Here is a 19,686-nt window from a genome sequence, read left to right as displayed (position 1 = left end):
TTCACTTATCCTGGATTTCTTAATTCTGTTTTTGTGCAACACACCTCTGATCAGAAACTCTCCCCTAGATTTTTGTTACTCAGTCTTTGATAAACCCGGCGCCACAACTGCAGAGTCTTCCAAGACCAGATCCAGAAGCCAGATGTGATGCCCATGATCATGGTCATCAGGTACTTGATCATGAACACGGTAAAGTCCGGCGTCATCGGTGCAGAGGTTGCGGCTGGACAGGGCATGGCAAAGTGTTGACAGGTCTGCAGCTGCCACGTCCTCTCCCACTGCGGCCGGAATGCCTGCTCGTAGAAGTAGCAGGCGATGACGATGGTGGCGGGCACCGTGTACAGGACGCTAAACACGCCAATCCGCACCATCAGCTTCTCCAGTTTGTCCGTCTTGGAACCGTCACGTTTCATGATGGTGCGGATTCTGAAGAGTGACACAAAGCCAGCCAGCAGGAAGGACGTACCGATGGAGAGGTAGACGAAGAGCGGCACCAGGACGAAGCCCCGCAGGTTGTCCACGTTGTAGACCCCCACATAGCAGACACCTGTGAGCAGGTCCCCGTCCACCTGGCCCATGGCTAGGATGGTAATGGTTTTCACTGCCGGCACCCCCCAGGCTACCAGGTGGAAGAACTGCGAGTTGGCCTCAATGGCCTCGTGGCCCCACTTCATCCCTGCAGACAGGAACCAGGTGAGGGACAGGACCACCCACCAGATGGAGCTGGCCATGCCAAAGAAATAGAGGATCATGAACAGAATGGTGCAGCCTTCTTTTTTGGTTCCCTGGACCACCAGTCTGTACCCGTTCTCCTTAAAGTTATCCATGCACGCGACTTTGTCCTCCAGCAGGAAGCCCGTGGTGTAGGCCAGCGCCACCATGAAGTAGCAGCCGGACAAGAAGATGATTGGTTTCTCTGGATATCGGAACCGCCTCATGTCCACCAAGTACGTGAGCACGGTGAAGAGGGTGCTGAAACAGCATAAGATGGACCAGATACCGACCCAGAGACGGCAAAACTTTATTTCCTCCTCACTGAAGTACACAAGTCCATTGGGTTTGGTGGTCTCACAGGGGGCCCCGCAGTCCTTTGCCCCCAGAAAGCAGTAGTTGAGGTAGGTGGGCACCTGGAGCTGCAGGGGGCAGGAGAAAAGCTGGTTGGTCCGCATGTACGGTGGCACGGTAACAGCCTCTATAAGGTTAGGGGTCTGTTTGGACGTGTGGCTGATGCTGTCTGAGGTGTTCTGGCCCACGCAGATCTCTCCTGCGCCGTGGACTGGGAAGTTCTCACAGCACAGCCTCTCTGGCCACTGGAACCCGAACTTATTCATGAGTGGCTCGCAGCCCTGACGAGCCTGCTCACACAGAGACCTGCAGGGTGGGATGGGCTGCTGCAGAACCGTACATACTGGTGCATACAAGGAGCACAGGAAGAACTTTAGGTCCACAGAGCATTGGACTTTAACCAATGGGTAGAACTGGTGGACCTCCAAACCAGCGTCCTCCTGGTTGGTATGACCCAGGAGGTTTGGCATGATGGTCTGGTTGTAGGCGATGTCAGTGCACAGGGGGATGGAGATGGGCTGGCAGAAGCCGTGTTCTGGAATGGAAATCCCTTTTTCATACTGACTGGTGCACGGCTGGAAGAAGAGATCCGTTATCCAGACCCAGTACCAAGTTCTCCACACCACCATCACAAAACAAACCAGAAAACCGTGTTCACAAAGTGACTTTAGAGACAACAGAGAAGTTGAGCAGCAGCAGAAACCAGTAAAGTCCTGTTTCCTGAAGAGCTGCTGCTTATTTCTGTGGAGGAGCCTTTACTGCTGAATTTCTTTAATATTCCACAACTCTCACAGAATATGATGAAAAATTATAATTCCGGCTCCAGACCAGTTTTAGTCCGGGTCTAGTTTATTAGTTCAGGTCTGTTTCACACAAACATTAAAAGACAGCAGGAAAAATTTGTCACTTCCTCTGACTTTAACCTGAGTCCCGTTCAGACCGAGTGGAGACTCGGCAGAGATGTGTAGTTTGGAAGTCTCTGTTGAGGTCTTAGGTCTGAGGTCCGAGGTCCGATGTCCGATTCAGCTGCATGTGAAGATCCTCCTGAACCCCCTCGGTCTTTATCCTCTGCCTGCGGCTCCGTGGGTTTCTTCTCCCTCAGCGTTGCCTGCAGGAGCCTCACTCACCAGGACTGCTCACTTAAAAACCGCCCCCGCTGCGCAGTCCTCCAATCAAACGCTTTGTATTCTCAGAGTTTTGTCACTGATTGGTCGGCAGGGGCGAAGGGTCTCAGCACTGCGATGGGAAAAAGTTTTATTTTTTTTTATTTTTAATCAGTTTAAACTTTATTATTTACTCTACTGCTACTACACACAGTATTACTCAAAGTACAAAACGTTTTTATACACAAAGATAAAAAGTTTCTTTTTGCATCTTTTTTTCTGTCATCATGTTACTAATAATAATATGACATTTGATTTAATTTAGTTTGATTTAATCAAAGTGAACATATGTTTACAGGTTAATGAACTGGTCTCTTTAGATCAAAAATAATAAAATCTGAAAATAAAGAGAAATTAAATAATCTAACTTAAGATGGAAAACATGTTGAAAATAATTTTCATTAAGATAAAAAGTAAAGAAAAATGTTAATGGAGAAAAAGTGATGGTTAAGAAATAGAAAAAAAATCAAAATAAAAAGTAAATTTATAAATTGAAGATAATAAATCATAGATATGTAGGAGGGAGGGAAAGTGAGAGAGGACAGGACTGAGCCCAAGAAACTAAGTATGTAAAACAGTCACACACTTTTACTTAGCTAACATTTTATCCCTGTATTACTAATGGAGTATTTTACAGTACAGGGGTAGTACTTTTAGTTATGAGAATGTTTAACTTTCTTCTTGGATTTGATTTAGTTTCATTTATATTATCCAATTTCATGTTAATATCAGATCACTATTTATATTTAGATAAATACAATACTTTTGCGATTTCATCAATTTAATTCTGAGATTTAAATGTCTACCAACATATTTATGTTTTTTTTTTCTGCTAGCCACTGCTAATATGTTAAGCTAGCTGGTATTAGCAAATATTTTAGCTTTGTAGAACAAAACATCAAAATTTATACTTTTTAATAATATTTTAAAATTTAACATAAAATAAACAATAAGTAAACATAGTTTTAACTTTAGCAATGGCTATCTTAGCTAGCTTCATGATTAGCATGTGCTTGGTTCTAAGTTTACAGCTTCTTGTAGTTTTATATTTTACGTGTGAATGTGCCAATAATTGTGCTTTTGTTAAAATTTTAAACAAATGTGCTTTATTATTGCATTTCAGCTCTGCATAGCCGTTTCAGTTTCATTTACATAACTGTGAAAGTTGTGAAACTTTTGTGACTGAAAAACAAAAGTTTGTCAAGAGAAAAATAAATAAAACTAGAGTTTAGATGAAAAATAACTGGAGAGAGATTCTTTAGAAGCTGGGCATCAAGGGCTGCCGCATAGTTTAATTAATTCATAATGAGATTTAAATTTTCTCTGATTAGACGTAAAAACACAAACACAGTTAAATATTCACCGACAGCGAGGTTTTCTCTTTTATCTCATAAACCAGTCAAATGTTACAATTACGTTTCCCGTCAATCAAAAGAAACTGATAATTATATATTCATGCATGATCAAAACAAATCAAGTTTCTCTTTGATCAAACAATAAGTGAAGCAAACAAATGAAGAATGTCAAACTTTAAAACAACTTCAGAAAGAAAACAACCAAGAGTCGGATGATGAAAGGTCTATGAGAGAAATGATTTGAATCATAAAACTAAAATAAAAATAAACCAGAATTAAATCAGACAGAATAAAAACGGATAAACAATCAAAGTTTCTGCATACGTGAATTAAACTGTTTATCTGCTTCCTTACGTCTGTTTTAATTAACTCGCAGTCGCCTCACTTTGAACTCCGTTTCACTGAATTGCTTCACTTTGATGTTCAGAGACTTCACCTTGAATACCTGGAATACCTGGAGTACTGCACAGGAATCACGACCACTGGAGACCTGGAGATTATCTGAGGCGACGGGGTGTTGGTGTCACCAGCACAGAAGACTGATACAGTTTTCAAATGAGAGTTTTCTAGATATTAAACATTTTCTCTGGACCCATCCATAACCCACAGTATCCATGGGAAGCCTGCTGTCTTATCACAAATGACAGAGGTAGGTAGGTGAGCTGGTACTTCATCTGTTTCACTAAGTCTTCAGCCTTAATTTATTCAGGTCCAGGTTTTAAATTTACAAAATCCCATGGTTCTTTCCGACCCTGTTTCATATGTTTTTTTGGTATCTTGTTACAACTTTATTGTCCTCTGAGGTTTGTTAAACCTCAGCTTGTCTTGCCAGGCTGATTAATCAGCAGCATTTAGCAGCAGGCAGCAAAGAGAGCCGGACTTTCCGTCTGGGGTGAAAAATGTCTCTGACCTCAGGCTCCAGACCTACACTTGGAACCTTGAAGATTGACACTGCTGAAAAGAGACAGAAGAAGATAAATATTTTGTTTGTCAAACAGGAAATTTACAAGTTTAGCCCATGAAGATTGTAGTAAATACTTATTTTGTCATTATCTATAAAGAGCAAGTTAGCATTTGCACATAAGATAACATTGCCATACAATACGTACAGTTTACTTATAGTATACTGTACATTACTGTGTTAGCATGTGGCAGGTACACTTACTGTCTCTGAGGTGCATGATGGGAGCGGGCAGCGTGCCAAAGTATGAGTGCTGCAGAGCATCCTGTGCAGAGATCCGGTTTGTGGGAACCACTTTCAGCATCCTTTGGACCAGGTCCTCAGTCTTACAGGGCAGTTGGTTCAATCTGCTCCAGATCAATACAGACTGATGTAGCATTTTAGCATGTGGTTTTGTCAATGCTATGTGTAGCATGTTAGCATTTAAGTTTTACAACCCTGTTAGCATGCTATTATGCATTATTGAGTTAGCATGTTTATTTCTTTGAGCCCCAACTGGTCGAGGCAGATGGCGCTTCCTTCCTCTAAATCAGTGCTTCTCAAATACCCTGGGGGGGGCGTGTGTGACCCCAGGAAACATGCTTTTTGGCCGTACTTGAATAAAGTGTAATTGCACATCCAGCACAGTAGATGGCAGTGGCGCTCTCAATGTCAGAGTGTGCGCAGAGAGTATTAGCTCTATGACATGGGTGTCTCAATTGCACAGGGGGGCCAAAATCCAAAACACACTTTAGGTCGCGGGCCGAACAGGATAAACATTTATTGAGCACACTAAAACTTTTAAAACTTAACTTTTTTTAACATAAACCTTAAATAACTTATAATATTTTGCTCTCTACAGAAATATATCCTCTCTAAATTAGATTTTATATATTAAGTTAGAAATAAAGTAAACATTAAAAGAACAAACATTCAAATGTCTTTAATCTTATGTCATTTTATATAAAAAATAAACTTAAATTTTAAATATCCCAAAAGATTTCACTCTCCATAAAAAATATTTCCTGTCAAAATTATACAAATTCAAAATGTGAACATGCTGCATAACAAAACCTGGAAATTTAAATAAAATTTGTGCTCTTCAGTAATAACAAATCAAATCATTCAGTCTGTGCTCTTCAGTCTTTTTATCAGAGCTGCATCTTTTGTTGTCAACAGGTTTGTTTATATTTGGTGTGATGTTCTGTGTTGTGGAGATTCTCAGGATGGACTGTAGGTTCTCACCAGTGAGACGACTCCTGTGTGCTGTTTTGTTAGTCTTCATCACTGAGAACAGCTTCTCACTAAGATTTGTGCTACCAAACATAAACAAGGTTCGAGCCGCATGTGGACGGAGCTGGGACATTTCTGCGGGAATGGAGTGAATAAACTGTGCGGGTCCTGCAGTGTCCTACTTTACCTTCAGTCATTACACTGCAGCTCAGTCAGCTCCATCTGAATCTGCACAGGTGCAGTTTCCACATCGACGGCAAATGAGTTGCGAAGCAACTCAAAATTATTTTCTTGTTCGTCAAAGTCACTAAAGCTCCGTGAGAACTCAGTTTATCAGCTAAGTGCGTATTTGGGAACACCGTTGTGCCGATACGGTTCAACATTACTTGGCATACTGAGGACTAGCTTCACAATAACTTTCAGCATCATAAGCTAAACTTGATAAACGCGGAATGTGTTCTGAAGCGCTGCATTATGGGATCTGTAGTTTATTGTGTTACCAGCGCTTCATATCGCTGGGCCATTAATAACAATAATATAGAAAGGATCTCGCGGGCCGGATATAGTTACACGCCGGTCCGGATGTGGCCCGCGGGCCGTGAGTTTGACACATACGCTCTATGGTGTTATTGCACTGAGTATGGAGTGGGAGGTTTGAAGTGTAGTGAACAAACCCTCAAGAGACACCATGAAGAAATATTTAACAGGGATGAAAAGAAAGAGAGAGAGAGAGAGAGGTAATGAGAAAAATGAAAGTCAGCCAAAAGCTAAGACGAGGAAATATGACGAAGGTTATGTAGCGCTTGGCTACGGTGGGAGACGAGGAAAGACCGGTAGGTTAACTGTGTCCGGGGGTGTTGTTTCATTCCGGGGGGGAAATGTTTAGTTTAAGCACTGCTCCAAAGGGAGTTTTTCCTCTCCACTGTTACTTTAAGCTTGCTCAAATGGGATTGTTGGGTTTTCTATGTCATTTTTTGTATAATTATACTCTGTAAGGTCTTACACTGTAAAGTGCCTTGAGATGACTTCTATTGTGATTTGGTGCTATACAAATAAAACTGAATTCAATTGAACTGAGTTTCAGCTAAATTATTATACACTGTGTTACATAATAGTAGCCTCGATGGTAATAATTTACCATAGCAAATGGCATTAAGGTTAAATAAGCTCAGCACAATGCTAGTATTTTAGCATAGTTCATGCTAATACTTAGCATACACATCCTAACACTTTGATACACAATTTACACAGATTAGTGGAGCTGAGTAGCAGTTAGCTCTATGCTAATACTCCATGTTAACATTTAATCATTCCATATGTTATGCTGGGTCATAGCAGCCTACATGGTAAAATGTTAACATATAGCCTAATATGTTGAGATGTAGCAGATGTAATTATAGCAGAGTTTTTGTTAAGTTACCTTTTCCAAACCATCCTAAACTGTTTTGGCTCAGACTGGACAGAAGCTTCTACAGAGAGAAAATAGATACAATATTAATTAATTTATGTTAAATTAAGATTAGTGTACAATGATGGAGGACTACCTTTTGGTAATGTAAATGTAAATGTAATACAGTTCCCAATGAAACTTTCGGGGTAATAAGTTACTGTTAGCAGTGTAGCGAAGACAACCATCACTCGATAAAGGAAAATCCAGTAAAAACTTAAAAACATGATCATTCTGAGTTCTGCAGGCTCTTATTTCTGTAATTTCCAAGTTATTCTGGGGAGGTTTATTCTGCTGCTGGAATTCACACTGAATATGTAATTCATTATTAATAGTTTGTCCGAATAACTCAGTGAAAAGCCTCCAGTTAATCCAAAATGCTGCAGCAGGAGTTCTGACTGGAATTAGCAAGAGAGATCATATTTCTCGTTCACGTTCTACGTCTCCTCACTTATAAATCTCTTAATAATCAGGCTCCATCTTATCTTAAAGACCTCATAGTTCCATATCTTCCAACTCTACGTTCTCAGACTGCAGGTTTACTTGTGGTTCCTAGAGTTTCCAAATGTAGAATGGGAGGCAGAGCCTTTAGCTACCAAGCCCCTCTCCTGTGGAACCAGCTCACAGTTCAGGTTCTGGAGGCAGACACCCTCTCTACATTTAAGACTAGACTTCAAACTTTCCTTTTTTATAAAGCTTATAGTTAGAGATGGATCAGGTGACTCTGAACCATCTCTTAGTTCTGCTGCTATAGGTTAATCTGCTGGGGGAACTCTACTGATAAACTGAGCTCCTCTCTCCTGCTGGAGGTTTTTTCCTCTCCACTGTCTCCTGGTGCTGCTCAGTGGGGTTGTTGGGTTTTCACTGGGTAAACACTGTAAAGTGCCTTAAGATAACTTCTGTTAGGATTTGGCGCTATACAATTAAAATTGAATTGAATTGAATTGAACATGTTTCATGTCTTCACATCAGACTCGGGAGGGCAGAGGACAGATTCCAGATTCATCTGATCCAGAAAAGTGCTGTATGAATAAACTTACTTACTTTACTGTTATACTTTATTTCCAAAAGTATACAAGCTCATTTCCGCCCCAGAAGGTTTGTCCTTCACTCCAAACCAGCTTATAGACTTATAAACTTTAGGAGAACATTATTAGAGAGATGGACAGATTTTAACTCACCTGGTCTAAAATTAGGCAGCAGACTGACTCCAGGCCACGAGTCCTCAGAGGGTACGCCCAGGACCTGCAGTTAGTTTCATTTAGTAGTACTACTCGTAGTAATAATAGTGGTAGTAGCAGTAGCATTAGTAGTAACACCAGAAGTAGTATTAGTAGTAATGTCAATAGTATTAGAACTGAGGACTTTCTGACCGTCCAGATCTTCTGCAGTTGTCCGAACACGTCAGAGTCTCCGGGGAAGGCCGGCGTCCCCTGCAGCATCTCTATGAAGACACACCCAGCCCCCCTGATCGAAACAAAACTTTATTCAGTCACAACAGCTGCTGGGTTTTTGATCAACTTTACTGATCAGTATTGATCTGCATTACAAAAATGGTGGCGCGATGGACGGTCGCAGCGGCTCATGGCTCTCTCTTCTGGTGCTCTTTTTTGTTGTTTTTGTACGTCTTTGTTCGTTTGTGCATTGCTGCCCACGTGATTGCACCCTACACACGTCAGGAACTCTTAGATATCGGAGAACAGAATCCGATGACGGTATCTGAGACCTTCCAACACACATACAATATCCCTGACGAGATAGCGAGAGCAGCGGGTTCTACGTGGATTGTTGTCGGCTCTAGGAGACGGCGCAGACGGCGGAAGGAGAGGAAGCAAAAACGAGGCTGCAGGTCTGGTGTTATGCTAAGGCTAAGGAAACAACCACACAAGCCGCCTCTGCTGAATCTGTATCTCGCCAACGCCAGATCCCTGGTAAACAAAACGGACTACTTACATCTACAATTCGCCGAAAATCGTTATGTTCGGGACTGCTGCTTAATAATCATAACAGAAACCTGGCTACACCCAGACATACCCGACGCTAGCATGCAGCTAGCAGGCCACACCCTGCTACGTTGGGACAGAACAAAGGACTCTGGTAAGAGCAGAGGAGGGGGGCTTTGTGTTTATGTCCACAATAATTGGTGTAACAACGGGACAGCTATTGATAAACACTGCTCCCCAGATCTTGAGTACATGACTGTAAGATGTCTGCCTTTTTTTCTGCCGAGAGAGCTAACAGTTGTGATCATTACGGCTGTGTACATCCCACCCAACGCCAACGTAAACACTGCTCTCTCTCTCCTGCTGACACCATGAACGAACACCCTGATGGTGTTCGTATAATTGCAGTAGACTTTAATAGGGCCAATCTTAAAACTGTGCTCCTAAAGTTCCACTAGAATGTGAAGTGTTTGACCAGAGGAGACAACACTCTAGATCATGTCTACACCAACATCAAACACGCTTACAGAACCACACCTCTCCCCCACCTTGGCCAGTCAGACCATCTTTTCCTCCTGTTCTCTCCAGCCTACACCCCCCGCAGGCGCAGTACCAGGCCTGTTACAAGAGCTGTTACAAGCTGGCCTGAAGGTTCACTCTCTAGACTGCAGGACTGCTTTGAACAGACAGTTTGAACAGTGTGGGACATGTTCGAACACCAGGAGCTGGAAACACTTACAGGAACGGTGCTGGACTACATCAAGGTCTGCATCGGGAATGTGACTGTGGAAAAAAACATCCGGGTCTTTCCTAACAAGAAACCCTGGATGACCAACAAGGTCCGCAGACTTCTCAAAGCCCGCGATGCTGCCTTCAGGTCAGGCGACAGAGCTCTATACAGAGTTGCTCGAGCAGACCTGAAAAAAGGAATTAATAAAGCCAAAAAAAGACTATAAGAGGAGATTGGAGTCCCATCTGTCCAGCAACAACACAAGGGTGGTGTGGCAGGGCATTCATGCCATCACAAATTACAGAGGCAGTGAGGGTTTAACAGAGGACCTAGATGTGTCGCTGGCAGAGGAGCTGAATAGCTTCTTTGCCCACTTTGAAACACAGCATCAGCATGCATCTGCCCAAGCCCTACTACCTCCATCTGGTTCTGGCACCGCCCCACTCACTGTAACAGAGCAAGATGTCAGACGGGTGCTCCTAGCAGTGAACCCCAGGAAGGCTGCTGGCCCAGATGGTGTACCTGGCATGGTGCTAAGGACATGTGCCCCCCAGCTCGCCTCTATCTTCACCACAATTTTCAACCGGTCCTTAGGACAGGCAGTCATCCCATCCTGTCTAAAATCTGCAACAATCATTCCACTACCGAAGAAGTCTCCTGTCACCAGCCTGAACGATTACCGACCTGTGGCTCTCACTCCAGTAATCATGAAGTGCTTTGAGAGGCTGGTTCTCATCGCCCTAGCCCTCCACGCTGTGGTATAGGCCACAGGGCTGCGTGCTGAGCCCCTTCCTGTATTGTCTTTACACCCATGACTGTAGTCCGTCCCACGACAGGAACCTCATAGTGAAGTTTGCTGATGACACCACACTGGTCGGACTTATCTCGGGGGGTGATGAAGCAGCATACAGTGAGGAGGTCCTGAAGCTGGAAACTTGGTGTTCAGAGAATAACCTAGCCCTGAACACCAAGAAAACCAAAGAGGTCATTGTTGACTTCAGGAGGCACATCTCCGAGCTAGCCCCTCTATACATTAGTGGCGTTTGCGTGGAGAGGGTCCACACTTTTCGGTTTCTCTGGGTCCTCATCTCTGATGACATCTCATTGACAAAGAACATCACAGTGGTCATCAAGAAGGCCCAGCAGAGACTCTACTTCCTGAGAGTCCTCAGGAAGCACAACCTGCCTCCCAGCCTGCTGTTGACCTTCTACTGTGCGTCCATCGAGAGCCTGCTGACTTACTGCATCACTGTATGGTACGGGAGTTGCACTATAGCAGACAGAGGTAGGCTTCAGAGAGTAGTTAAATCAGATCATAGGCTGCCCTCTCCCCTCCCTGTCGGACATTTACACCTCCTGCTGCCTCAGCAGAGCGGAGAACATCATTAAGGACAGTTCCCATCCAGCTTCTGGACTGTTCAACCTGTTATCCTCAGGAAGGTGCTACAGGTGCCACAGAACGTGTCAGGATTCAGGCCTCAGGCCTCTGCCCCTGTCTTCTATGTTTTTGTTTTGTTCATTGCTTCCTCTCCTGCCACACCCATGTATGGACTTCCTCCACTCTCCAGTCAACTCACCTCCTGATTGACTCATTCATTTCACCTGTGTTCCCCTCTGTTTTATAAGCTCCCCTCAATCCTTTGTTCCACGCTGGTTTGTTGTGACATATCATAATCTGTTGTGTCCTCCACATGCTCGTGCTCCTCAGCAACTCTTGTTCGTCCTTCAAGTTCCTCTTGTGTTTGTTGGACTGTTTTTCCCCACGTAAGTTTTTGCTTTTTGCCTGCTACTGTAGTGCCTGTTTTTGTTGTCACTTTGTATTGTTTGGTTTAGGTATTGGTTCATGTTTTGCCTGCCCTCGGCAGTGATTTTCATTTGTTACTTTGTATGTAGGTTTAGTCCTTTTGTTAAGTTAGTCGGGTCTTTGTGTGCTTAGTTTGTTAAATTATATTTTGCCTGCATTACTGCATTGTTTTTCAGTTGATACTCTGTCCGTCTGTTTCTGGTTTTTGTTAGTTAATTTTTCCACCGTGGTTTCGGGTCTCTTTTAGTGGATACTTTGTTGGTGTTTGTTAGTTCCCTGTGTCCCCTCATTTTGTTAATACATTTATCCTTCTGCACTTACCTGTTTATTCCATGTCAGTCTGTTCCCTCACAGAGGACAAACAGACTAAAGACCAGCTTTTTCCCAAAAGCCATCACTGCCATAAATTCATATATGCACTGACTACTTACTGAATCATCCGGACGCTGAATGTTAAAAAAAAAAATCCACCTTGTATGCACCACTGAATGTTATACTTGCAATTGCTGTTCAATTTTTTTCCACCTTCATATTGATATATGTACATATGACTGCTACCTTATTTTTGTGTACCCTACCTCATTTGACCAGCACCCCATGCTGCTATTGTTGAAATTGTTATTTGTCATATTTAAGTAGGCTGCACCAACAGTGAGATGCTTTCAATCTCATTGTACATGTATATAATGCATATTGTATATATGAACAGTGATGATAAAAGGCATTAATTCATTCATTCATTCATTCAGCTCTCACCACATGTCCAGGGCCATGGAGTAGTCTGTGGATCCCAGCAGGACGTCGGGGGGTCGGTAACATAGAGTCACCACCTCAGAGGAGAAGGTCTGACTGGGGATGGACCTGGACCGAGCCAGACCTGAACTCAGAACCAGAATGAGTCTGTGATCAGTGAAACAGCTTGAACAGCAGGAACCTGAGGTGTACTGTGTGTGACTCAGATCCTGGTCCTGATTCCTCACCAAAGTCAGCCAGCTTGAGTTCTCCCAGGTAGCTGATGAGCAAGTTCTGAGGCTTCAGGTCTCTGTGGAGGATCCTCCGACTGTGGATGTAGCAGAGACCTCGCAACAACTGGAACATGAAGATCTGAGACCAGACAGAAGACTGACTCCACCTTAAACCCATCACATGGTTCTGCACTCTTAGCCATTTCTAAATGTACTATTAATACTGCAGTATTATTAGGAAGAAACACAGCTGGATGTATTTGTTTATTAACACAGAGCTGCAGGACAACACACATGTTTGTGTAACACTAGATTCACTCGAGTGATTCATTAGATTCAGATTCTTGTTTTTGTTTAATAATCTTCAATCATTTTGAGTGTGTGACTTTTGGCAGCATTTGTACTAATCCATCAGCTACTGGGTAAAACACCCAGACATAAAAACAGTTCAAATCAGTGAAGTGTACTTTACACAGAACTTTTACTTTGAGTAGTATCATCTTCCTGGTGACACTTTTAACAAGTAAGGTTGTTGTTGTTGTTGTTGTTGTTATTATTTTTTATTATTATTTATTTATTTATTTTTTTTTTAAAACAGTTCTTTTACTCATTTTTACTGCAGTGAAGTAGGTGAATATTTTCTAAATAGAAAAATAGTGTGGTGTAGAACGCAGAGACGTACCCTGATGTTGTGAGAGTGCAGACCTCCAGGATGCTGGATCATGTACTGGGCCAAATCGGTCTGCTGCAAAAACAACGGAAGAAGAAGAACCAGGATGTGAAATCATAGACACTAAACTGAGCAGTGACATTTAACTGATGGAGGTTTTTTTTACACCGTTGTAAACACACTGAGGAAGATCACTCTTAAAGAAACAACAAAAATAACCCTAGATTTTTATTTAATACAGTAGCCAAATTAACTAGAAAGAAAACTACTGCAGATATCTCCACAACAACGTTGTGCAGTAGTGAGGACTTCATGAACTTTTTCAATAACAAAATTGTTAATATAAGGCAGAAAATTCAAGCTTTAAAACCAGACAATTTAGTTGACGCAGGTGACGAGCTAACCTCAGCAGATCAGTACCTAGATTACTTTACTCCCCTTGAAGAGAATGAACTAATTTCACTCATCTCTTCTGCAAAATCTTCAACCTGTACATTAGACCCTATACCGACACACTTTCTAAAACAGATAGTGCCAGAAATAACAGAACTCCTGCTGACAATCATAAATTCCTCACTCACCTGTGGGTATGTCCCAAAGTGTTTTAAATTAGCAGAAAGTTATAATAATTTATAAATATAATATATATAAATATAATTTATAATTATAATAGAAATAACATACACGAACTCTATTAGTCAGGATTTAGGCCTCATCACAGCACAGAGATGGCACTTGTTAAAGTAGTAAATTACCTCCTATTGGCCTCTGATCAGGGTAGTGTCTCTATGCTTGTGCTACTCGACCTCAGTGCAGCTTTTGACACCATTGACCATAGTATTCTCCTTCACAGACTAGAAAATGTTGGAATTAAGGGAACTGCCCTCTCCTGGCTTAGGTCCTATTTGACTGATCGTTATCAGTATGTAGATCTAAATGGCGATTACTCCACATGCTCTCCAGAAGAGTTTGGTGTTCCACAGGGTTCAGTTTTAGGCCCCCTGCTTTTTTCCTTCTACATGCTTCCTCTGGGCAACATAATCCGTAAGCATGTTATTAACTTTCATTGTTATGCTGACGACACACAGTTATATGTTTCATCAAAACCAGATGAGATCAAACTGCTTAATAAAGTTGAGCAATGTGTAAAGGATATACGAGACTGGATGCTAATTAACTTCCTTCTGCTTAATCCTGATAAGACAGAAGTACTAGTTATAGGATCATCTGCAACTAGAAGCAAGATGTTAGATCACACCGTAACTCTAGATGGCCTTTCTCTTACATCTAGTGCAACAGTCAAAGACCTTGGTGTGATTCTAGATTCCAGTCTTTCATTTGAAGCTCATGTAGATAATATCACCAGGACAGCTTTCTTTCACCTCAGAAATATTGCCAAAATAAGGAATATTTTGTCACTAAATGATGCAGAAAAATTAGTCCATGCTTTCATCACCTCTAGGTTGGACTACTGTAATGCCTTACTGTCTGGCTGTTCAACCAGATGAATAAACAAGCTTCAGTCAGTTCAGAATGCAGCAGCGAGAGTCCTCACTAGAACCAGAAGATACGATCACATCACGCCTATCTTATCTACACTTCATTGGCTCCCCGTGAAATTTCGCATTGATTTTAAAATACTACTTTTGACATTTAAAGCATTAAATGGTCTTGCGCTGCAGTATCTAAGTGAACTGCTAGTGTCTTGTGATCCACCACGCCTACTTCGATCAAAGGATGCTGGCTGCCTGTCAGTACCTCGTATCCTAAAAACTACAGCTGGGGGCAGAGCTTTTTCTTACAAAGCCCCAAAGTTATGGAATAGCCTTCCAAATAGCGTTCAGGACTCATACACAGTCTCAGTGTTTAAGTCTAGGCTGAAAACCTATTTATTTTGTCAAGCATTTTTGTAAATAGATTTGGGAAGGACTCATGGACGTAGAGCATTATGGTGAACTGGTATGTTTAGATGCTGTCTTCCCAACTCTCACTGATCACTCAGGTTTGTTGATGGTGAAGTGTTCGGTTGCTCTACATCCCAGTGCGCCCTCATGTCTGTGTTTCCTTCTGAACCCACCCTTTTAGTTAGGCTGTCATAGTTAGCTCTGCCGGAGTCCCTGCTGCACTCTATTCTAAATATACATTCACCTCAAACTTTATCCGACTGTGAATACAACTAACTGCAATCTCTCTCTTTCTCTACCTCTCTCTTTCCCTCTTCCTGTTTCTCTGTCGAGCTACACGTCATTCCACCCTCTGCCCTCTGGACCTGTCTGGTGCCCAACTTCTGGCTGGAGATCTCGTCGTCTGGATCCACCGTTTGCCCTATGGGATGCGTGTGGAGACTGGAGTTGGTCACACACTACTATGAAGTCAGTCCTGGCCTCGGCGGACGTTGGAAGCCGTTTCTAGGAGGTCTTGACTCAATGCTTGATAGTCCAGGAATAGAACATGTCTGCCTGCAATTAACTAACTGGACTCCACATTAACTTAAAGACATTAACTGTTATACTGAACTGCCTGCTGCCTACATATCACGTAATCACCCATATGAGGATGGGTTCCCTGTTGAGTCTGGTTCCTCTCAAGGTTTCTTCCTGTTGCCTTCTCGGGGAGTTTTTCTTGCCACTGTCACCCTCGACTTGCTCATCAGGGACAATCTCATTTCATGATTCATACACATTCACTGTTCATGTTCTGTTCTTTGGTTGTGTAAAGCTCCTTTGTGACAATGTCAATTGTAAAAAGCGCTCTACAAATAAAATTGAATTGAATTGAATTGAATTAAAGGGGTAGAGTGAAGGAGGGCGAGGGCCTCTGGGGACCAGGAGGAGACGAACAGAAACACTGCTACCGTATACGCCCCCTCCCTCAGTAAAACATGTTTCTCACCACGTATTCAAAGACCAACGTCAGAGAGTCTCTGGTGTGGACGATGTCGTGAAGGAGGACGATGTTGGCGTGTTTCAGACCTTTGAGCAGAGACGCTGCACAGACCCACACACGTGTTAATAAGGAAACATGGCGTCTGATCGATGATCTGAACAAAAAGCTGCTTCTTCACCTTCTCTGATGGCCGTGAACGGGACGCCCTCCTCCGTCTTCATACGGATCACCTTCAGAGCCACCAGCTGCCCGTTTATCCTCCACAGAAGAAGAAACACACGTGTTAAACAACGAGTCACATCACTGTATGATAAGGTTCATACGTGACCACTGACCTGCTGATGCCTTTGAACACTGAGGCAAACGCCCCTTCACCCAGTTTCTGCAGACTGAGGTAAGACTGAGCTGCTCCGAACTGCAGACCTGCTTTCTGAGCACAGAATATACGTGATATACAGCATGCTACATGGCAGGGATCATACACTGTATGTTACACAGTCGAACAGCAACATGTCACATCATCATAAAGCATCAGCTCAGACATCGTAAGTGCAATTGATCATACGACATGTTCCACATGATGTCGTTATATGATCATATAGATAGATCATACATGACACATGTTGAATGTCACATTTACGTTTACATTATGTCATATCATACAGTATGTGACATCATGTATGTTACATGTTGTGGAATATGTCACAACATATGTGACAGATCACGTCACAGATCACAGAATTTTCTACACATATGTAGTCATATCTCAGTCATCATGTGATTTTTTAAATGGACCTTTTTTGACTTTCTTTATATTTTATCTTTGTTTATCTTGATTGTTTTTTTATTGTGTCTCTGTTTAAGCTTACCCAGGTGAACCCGTCCTCCCCGCTCTCTCCCCTCAGTGGGTCACTGTTGCTGCGTCCTCTCTGAACACGGAGCCGTCGGACCTGCAGAGTGTGGAACCAGTGAGACCGGGACCTGCAGTGGGATAAGCCAGGCTGGTCCAGATCCAGCTGGAACACAGACACACAGAGAACAGGAAATAAAAAGCAGAAAACCACCTCAACATACACTGTAAAAAATGACGTTTTCTGACTCTGTTCTCACCAGTTCACCAACCTCATCAGGACGGTGAGACGTCAAACTTGAGTTTTTCCTGAAGCTCAGCTCCTCCGTCTTCACCTCCTCCTCCTTTTCAACATTGTCTTCTTCTTCTTCTTCGTCTTCTTCTTCTTCTTTTTCTCTCCTCCCTTTTTTCTGCTTCTCTTCCTCCTTTTCCTCTCCACAGCAGCACCTCCTCACCCACTGAGACAGCTCCTCCATCTTTTCTTCTCCTCTTTATGATTCACTCGTCCTCCTCTCTGTGTCTCATATGACTCACATGCTTCAGGACGAGCAAACAGCGTCTCATGACCCTCCACCCCCCCAGTGTAGAACAACAGTGTCCATTCAGCTCAGGGAGCGTTCACTGTCCTCTTGTGGCCGTGGTCGGTCACTACACCTGGAACACAACGTTACGTTTGTGACATCTCAACTGAAACCGGACGACAAACTGGAACCTGTAGAAACTGTCTCATTCATGTTTAGTCTGATCAGCAAGACAGACAGAGAAACAGACAGAATGACATACAGAGACACTATCTGACAGACAGACAGACAGAGAGACACTATCTGACAGACAGACAGATACACTATCTAACAGGAAGATAGACAGATAAACAGACAGACAGACAGAGAAACAGACAGACACTATCTGACAGACAGAGAGACAGACACTATCTGACAGACAGACAGACACTATCTGACAGACAGACAGAGAGACACTATCTGAAAGACAGACAACAGACACGATCTGACAGACAGACAGACAGACACTATCTGACAGACAGACAGACAGACACTATCTGACAGAGAGACACTATCTGACAGACAGACACTATCTGAGAGACAGACAGACAGAGAGACACTATCTGACAGACAGACAGACAACAGACACGATCTGACAGACAGACAGACAGACACTATCTGACAGACAGACAGACACTATCTGACTGAGAGACACTATCTGACAGACAGACACTATCTGACAGACAGACTGACACTATCTGACAGACAGACAGAGACACTATCTGACAGACAGACAGAGACACTATCTGACAGACAGACAGACAGAGACATTATCTGACAGACAGACAGACAGACAGACACTATCTGACAGACAGACAGACAGAGAGACATTATCTGACAGACAGACAGAGACACTATCTGACAGACAGAGAGACACTATCTGACAGACAGACAGACAGACAGACACTATCTGACAGAAAGACAGACAACAGACACGATCTGACAGACAGACAACAGACACGATCTGACAGACAGACAGACAGACACTATCTGACAGACAGACAGACACTATCTGACTGAGAGACACTATCTGACAGACAGACACTATCTGACAGACAGACTGACACTATCTGACAGACAGACAGAGACACTATCTGACAGACAGACAGAGACACTATCTGACAGACAGACAGACAGACAGACAGACACTATCTGACAGACAGACAGACAGAGAGACATTATCTGACAGACAGACAGAGACACTATCTGACAGACAGAGAGACACTATCTGACAGACAGACAGACAGACAGACACTATCTGACAGAAAGACAGACAACAGACACGATCTGACAGACAGACAACAGACACGATCTGACAGACAGACAGACAGACACTATCTGACAGACAGACAGACACTATCTGATTGAGAGACACTATCTGACAGACAGACACTATCTGACAGACAGACTGACACTATCTGACAGACAGACAGAGACACTATCTGACAGACAGACAGACAGACAGACACTATCTGACAGACAGACAGACAGAGAGACATTATCTGACAGACAGACAGAGACACTATCTGACAGACAGAGAGACACTATCTGACAGACAGACAGAGACACTATCTGACAGACAGACAGACAACAGACACTATCTGACAGAAAGACAGACAACAGACACGATCTGACAGACAGACAGACAGACACTATCTGACAGACAGACAGACAGACACTATCTGACAGAGAGACACTATCTGACAGACTGACACTATCTGACAGACAGACAGAGACACTATCTGACAGACAGACAGACAGAAAGACACTATCTGACAGACAGACAGACACTATCTGACAGACAGACAGACAGAGAGACATTATCTGACAGACAGACAGAGACACTATCTGACAGACAGACAGACACTATCTGACAGAAAGACAGAGACACTATCTGACAGACAGACACTATCTGACAGACAGACAGACAGAGAGACATTATCTGACAGACAGACAGAGACACTATCTGACAGACAGAGAGACACTATCTGACAGACAGACAGAGACACTATCTGACAGACAGAGAGACACTATCTGACAGACAGAAAGAGACACTATCTGACAGACAGACAGAG

General features: G+C 43.0%; 2 protein-coding genes across 2 annotated transcripts; both read right to left on the bottom strand.

Annotated features, from left to right (window-relative positions):
* Positions 1–16: 16 nt before the first annotated feature.
* Positions 17–2,401, bottom strand: LOC113164006 (frizzled-7-A-like). The gene has a single exon (XM_026363087.1). It carries the CDS (start codon positions 1,692–1,694, stop codon positions 51–53), a length of 1,644 nt encoding a protein of 547 aa, XP_026218872.1. The 5' UTR covers positions 1,695–2,401; the 3' UTR covers positions 17–50.
* Positions 2,402–3,578: 1,177 nt separating this feature from the next.
* cdk15 (cyclin-dependent kinase 15) lies at positions 3,579–17,547 on the bottom strand. Its single transcript, XM_026363089.1, has 13 exons — positions 17,312–17,547; positions 17,071–17,217; positions 16,537–16,631; positions 16,380–16,459; positions 16,208–16,302; positions 13,328–13,390; positions 12,661–12,784; positions 12,437–12,557; positions 8,577–8,670; positions 8,385–8,448; positions 7,177–7,225; positions 4,749–4,891; positions 3,579–4,537 (listed from the first exon to the last, which is right to left on the bottom strand). The coding sequence occupies exons 1-13, from the start codon at positions 17,525–17,527 to the stop codon at positions 4,425–4,427; spliced, it is 1,404 nt and encodes a 467-aa protein (XP_026218874.1). The 5' UTR covers positions 17,528–17,547; the 3' UTR covers positions 3,579–4,424.
* Positions 17,548–19,686: the final 2,139 nt, after the last annotated feature.

This window comes from Anabas testudineus, chromosome 2 (genome assembly GCF_900324465.2).
Source record: "Anabas testudineus chromosome 2, fAnaTes1.2, whole genome shotgun sequence".
In the NCBI taxonomy this organism is placed as follows: Eukaryota; Metazoa; Chordata; class Actinopteri; order Anabantiformes; family Anabantidae; genus Anabas; species Anabas testudineus.
This window is presented reverse-complemented; position numbering and strand designations above follow the sequence as displayed.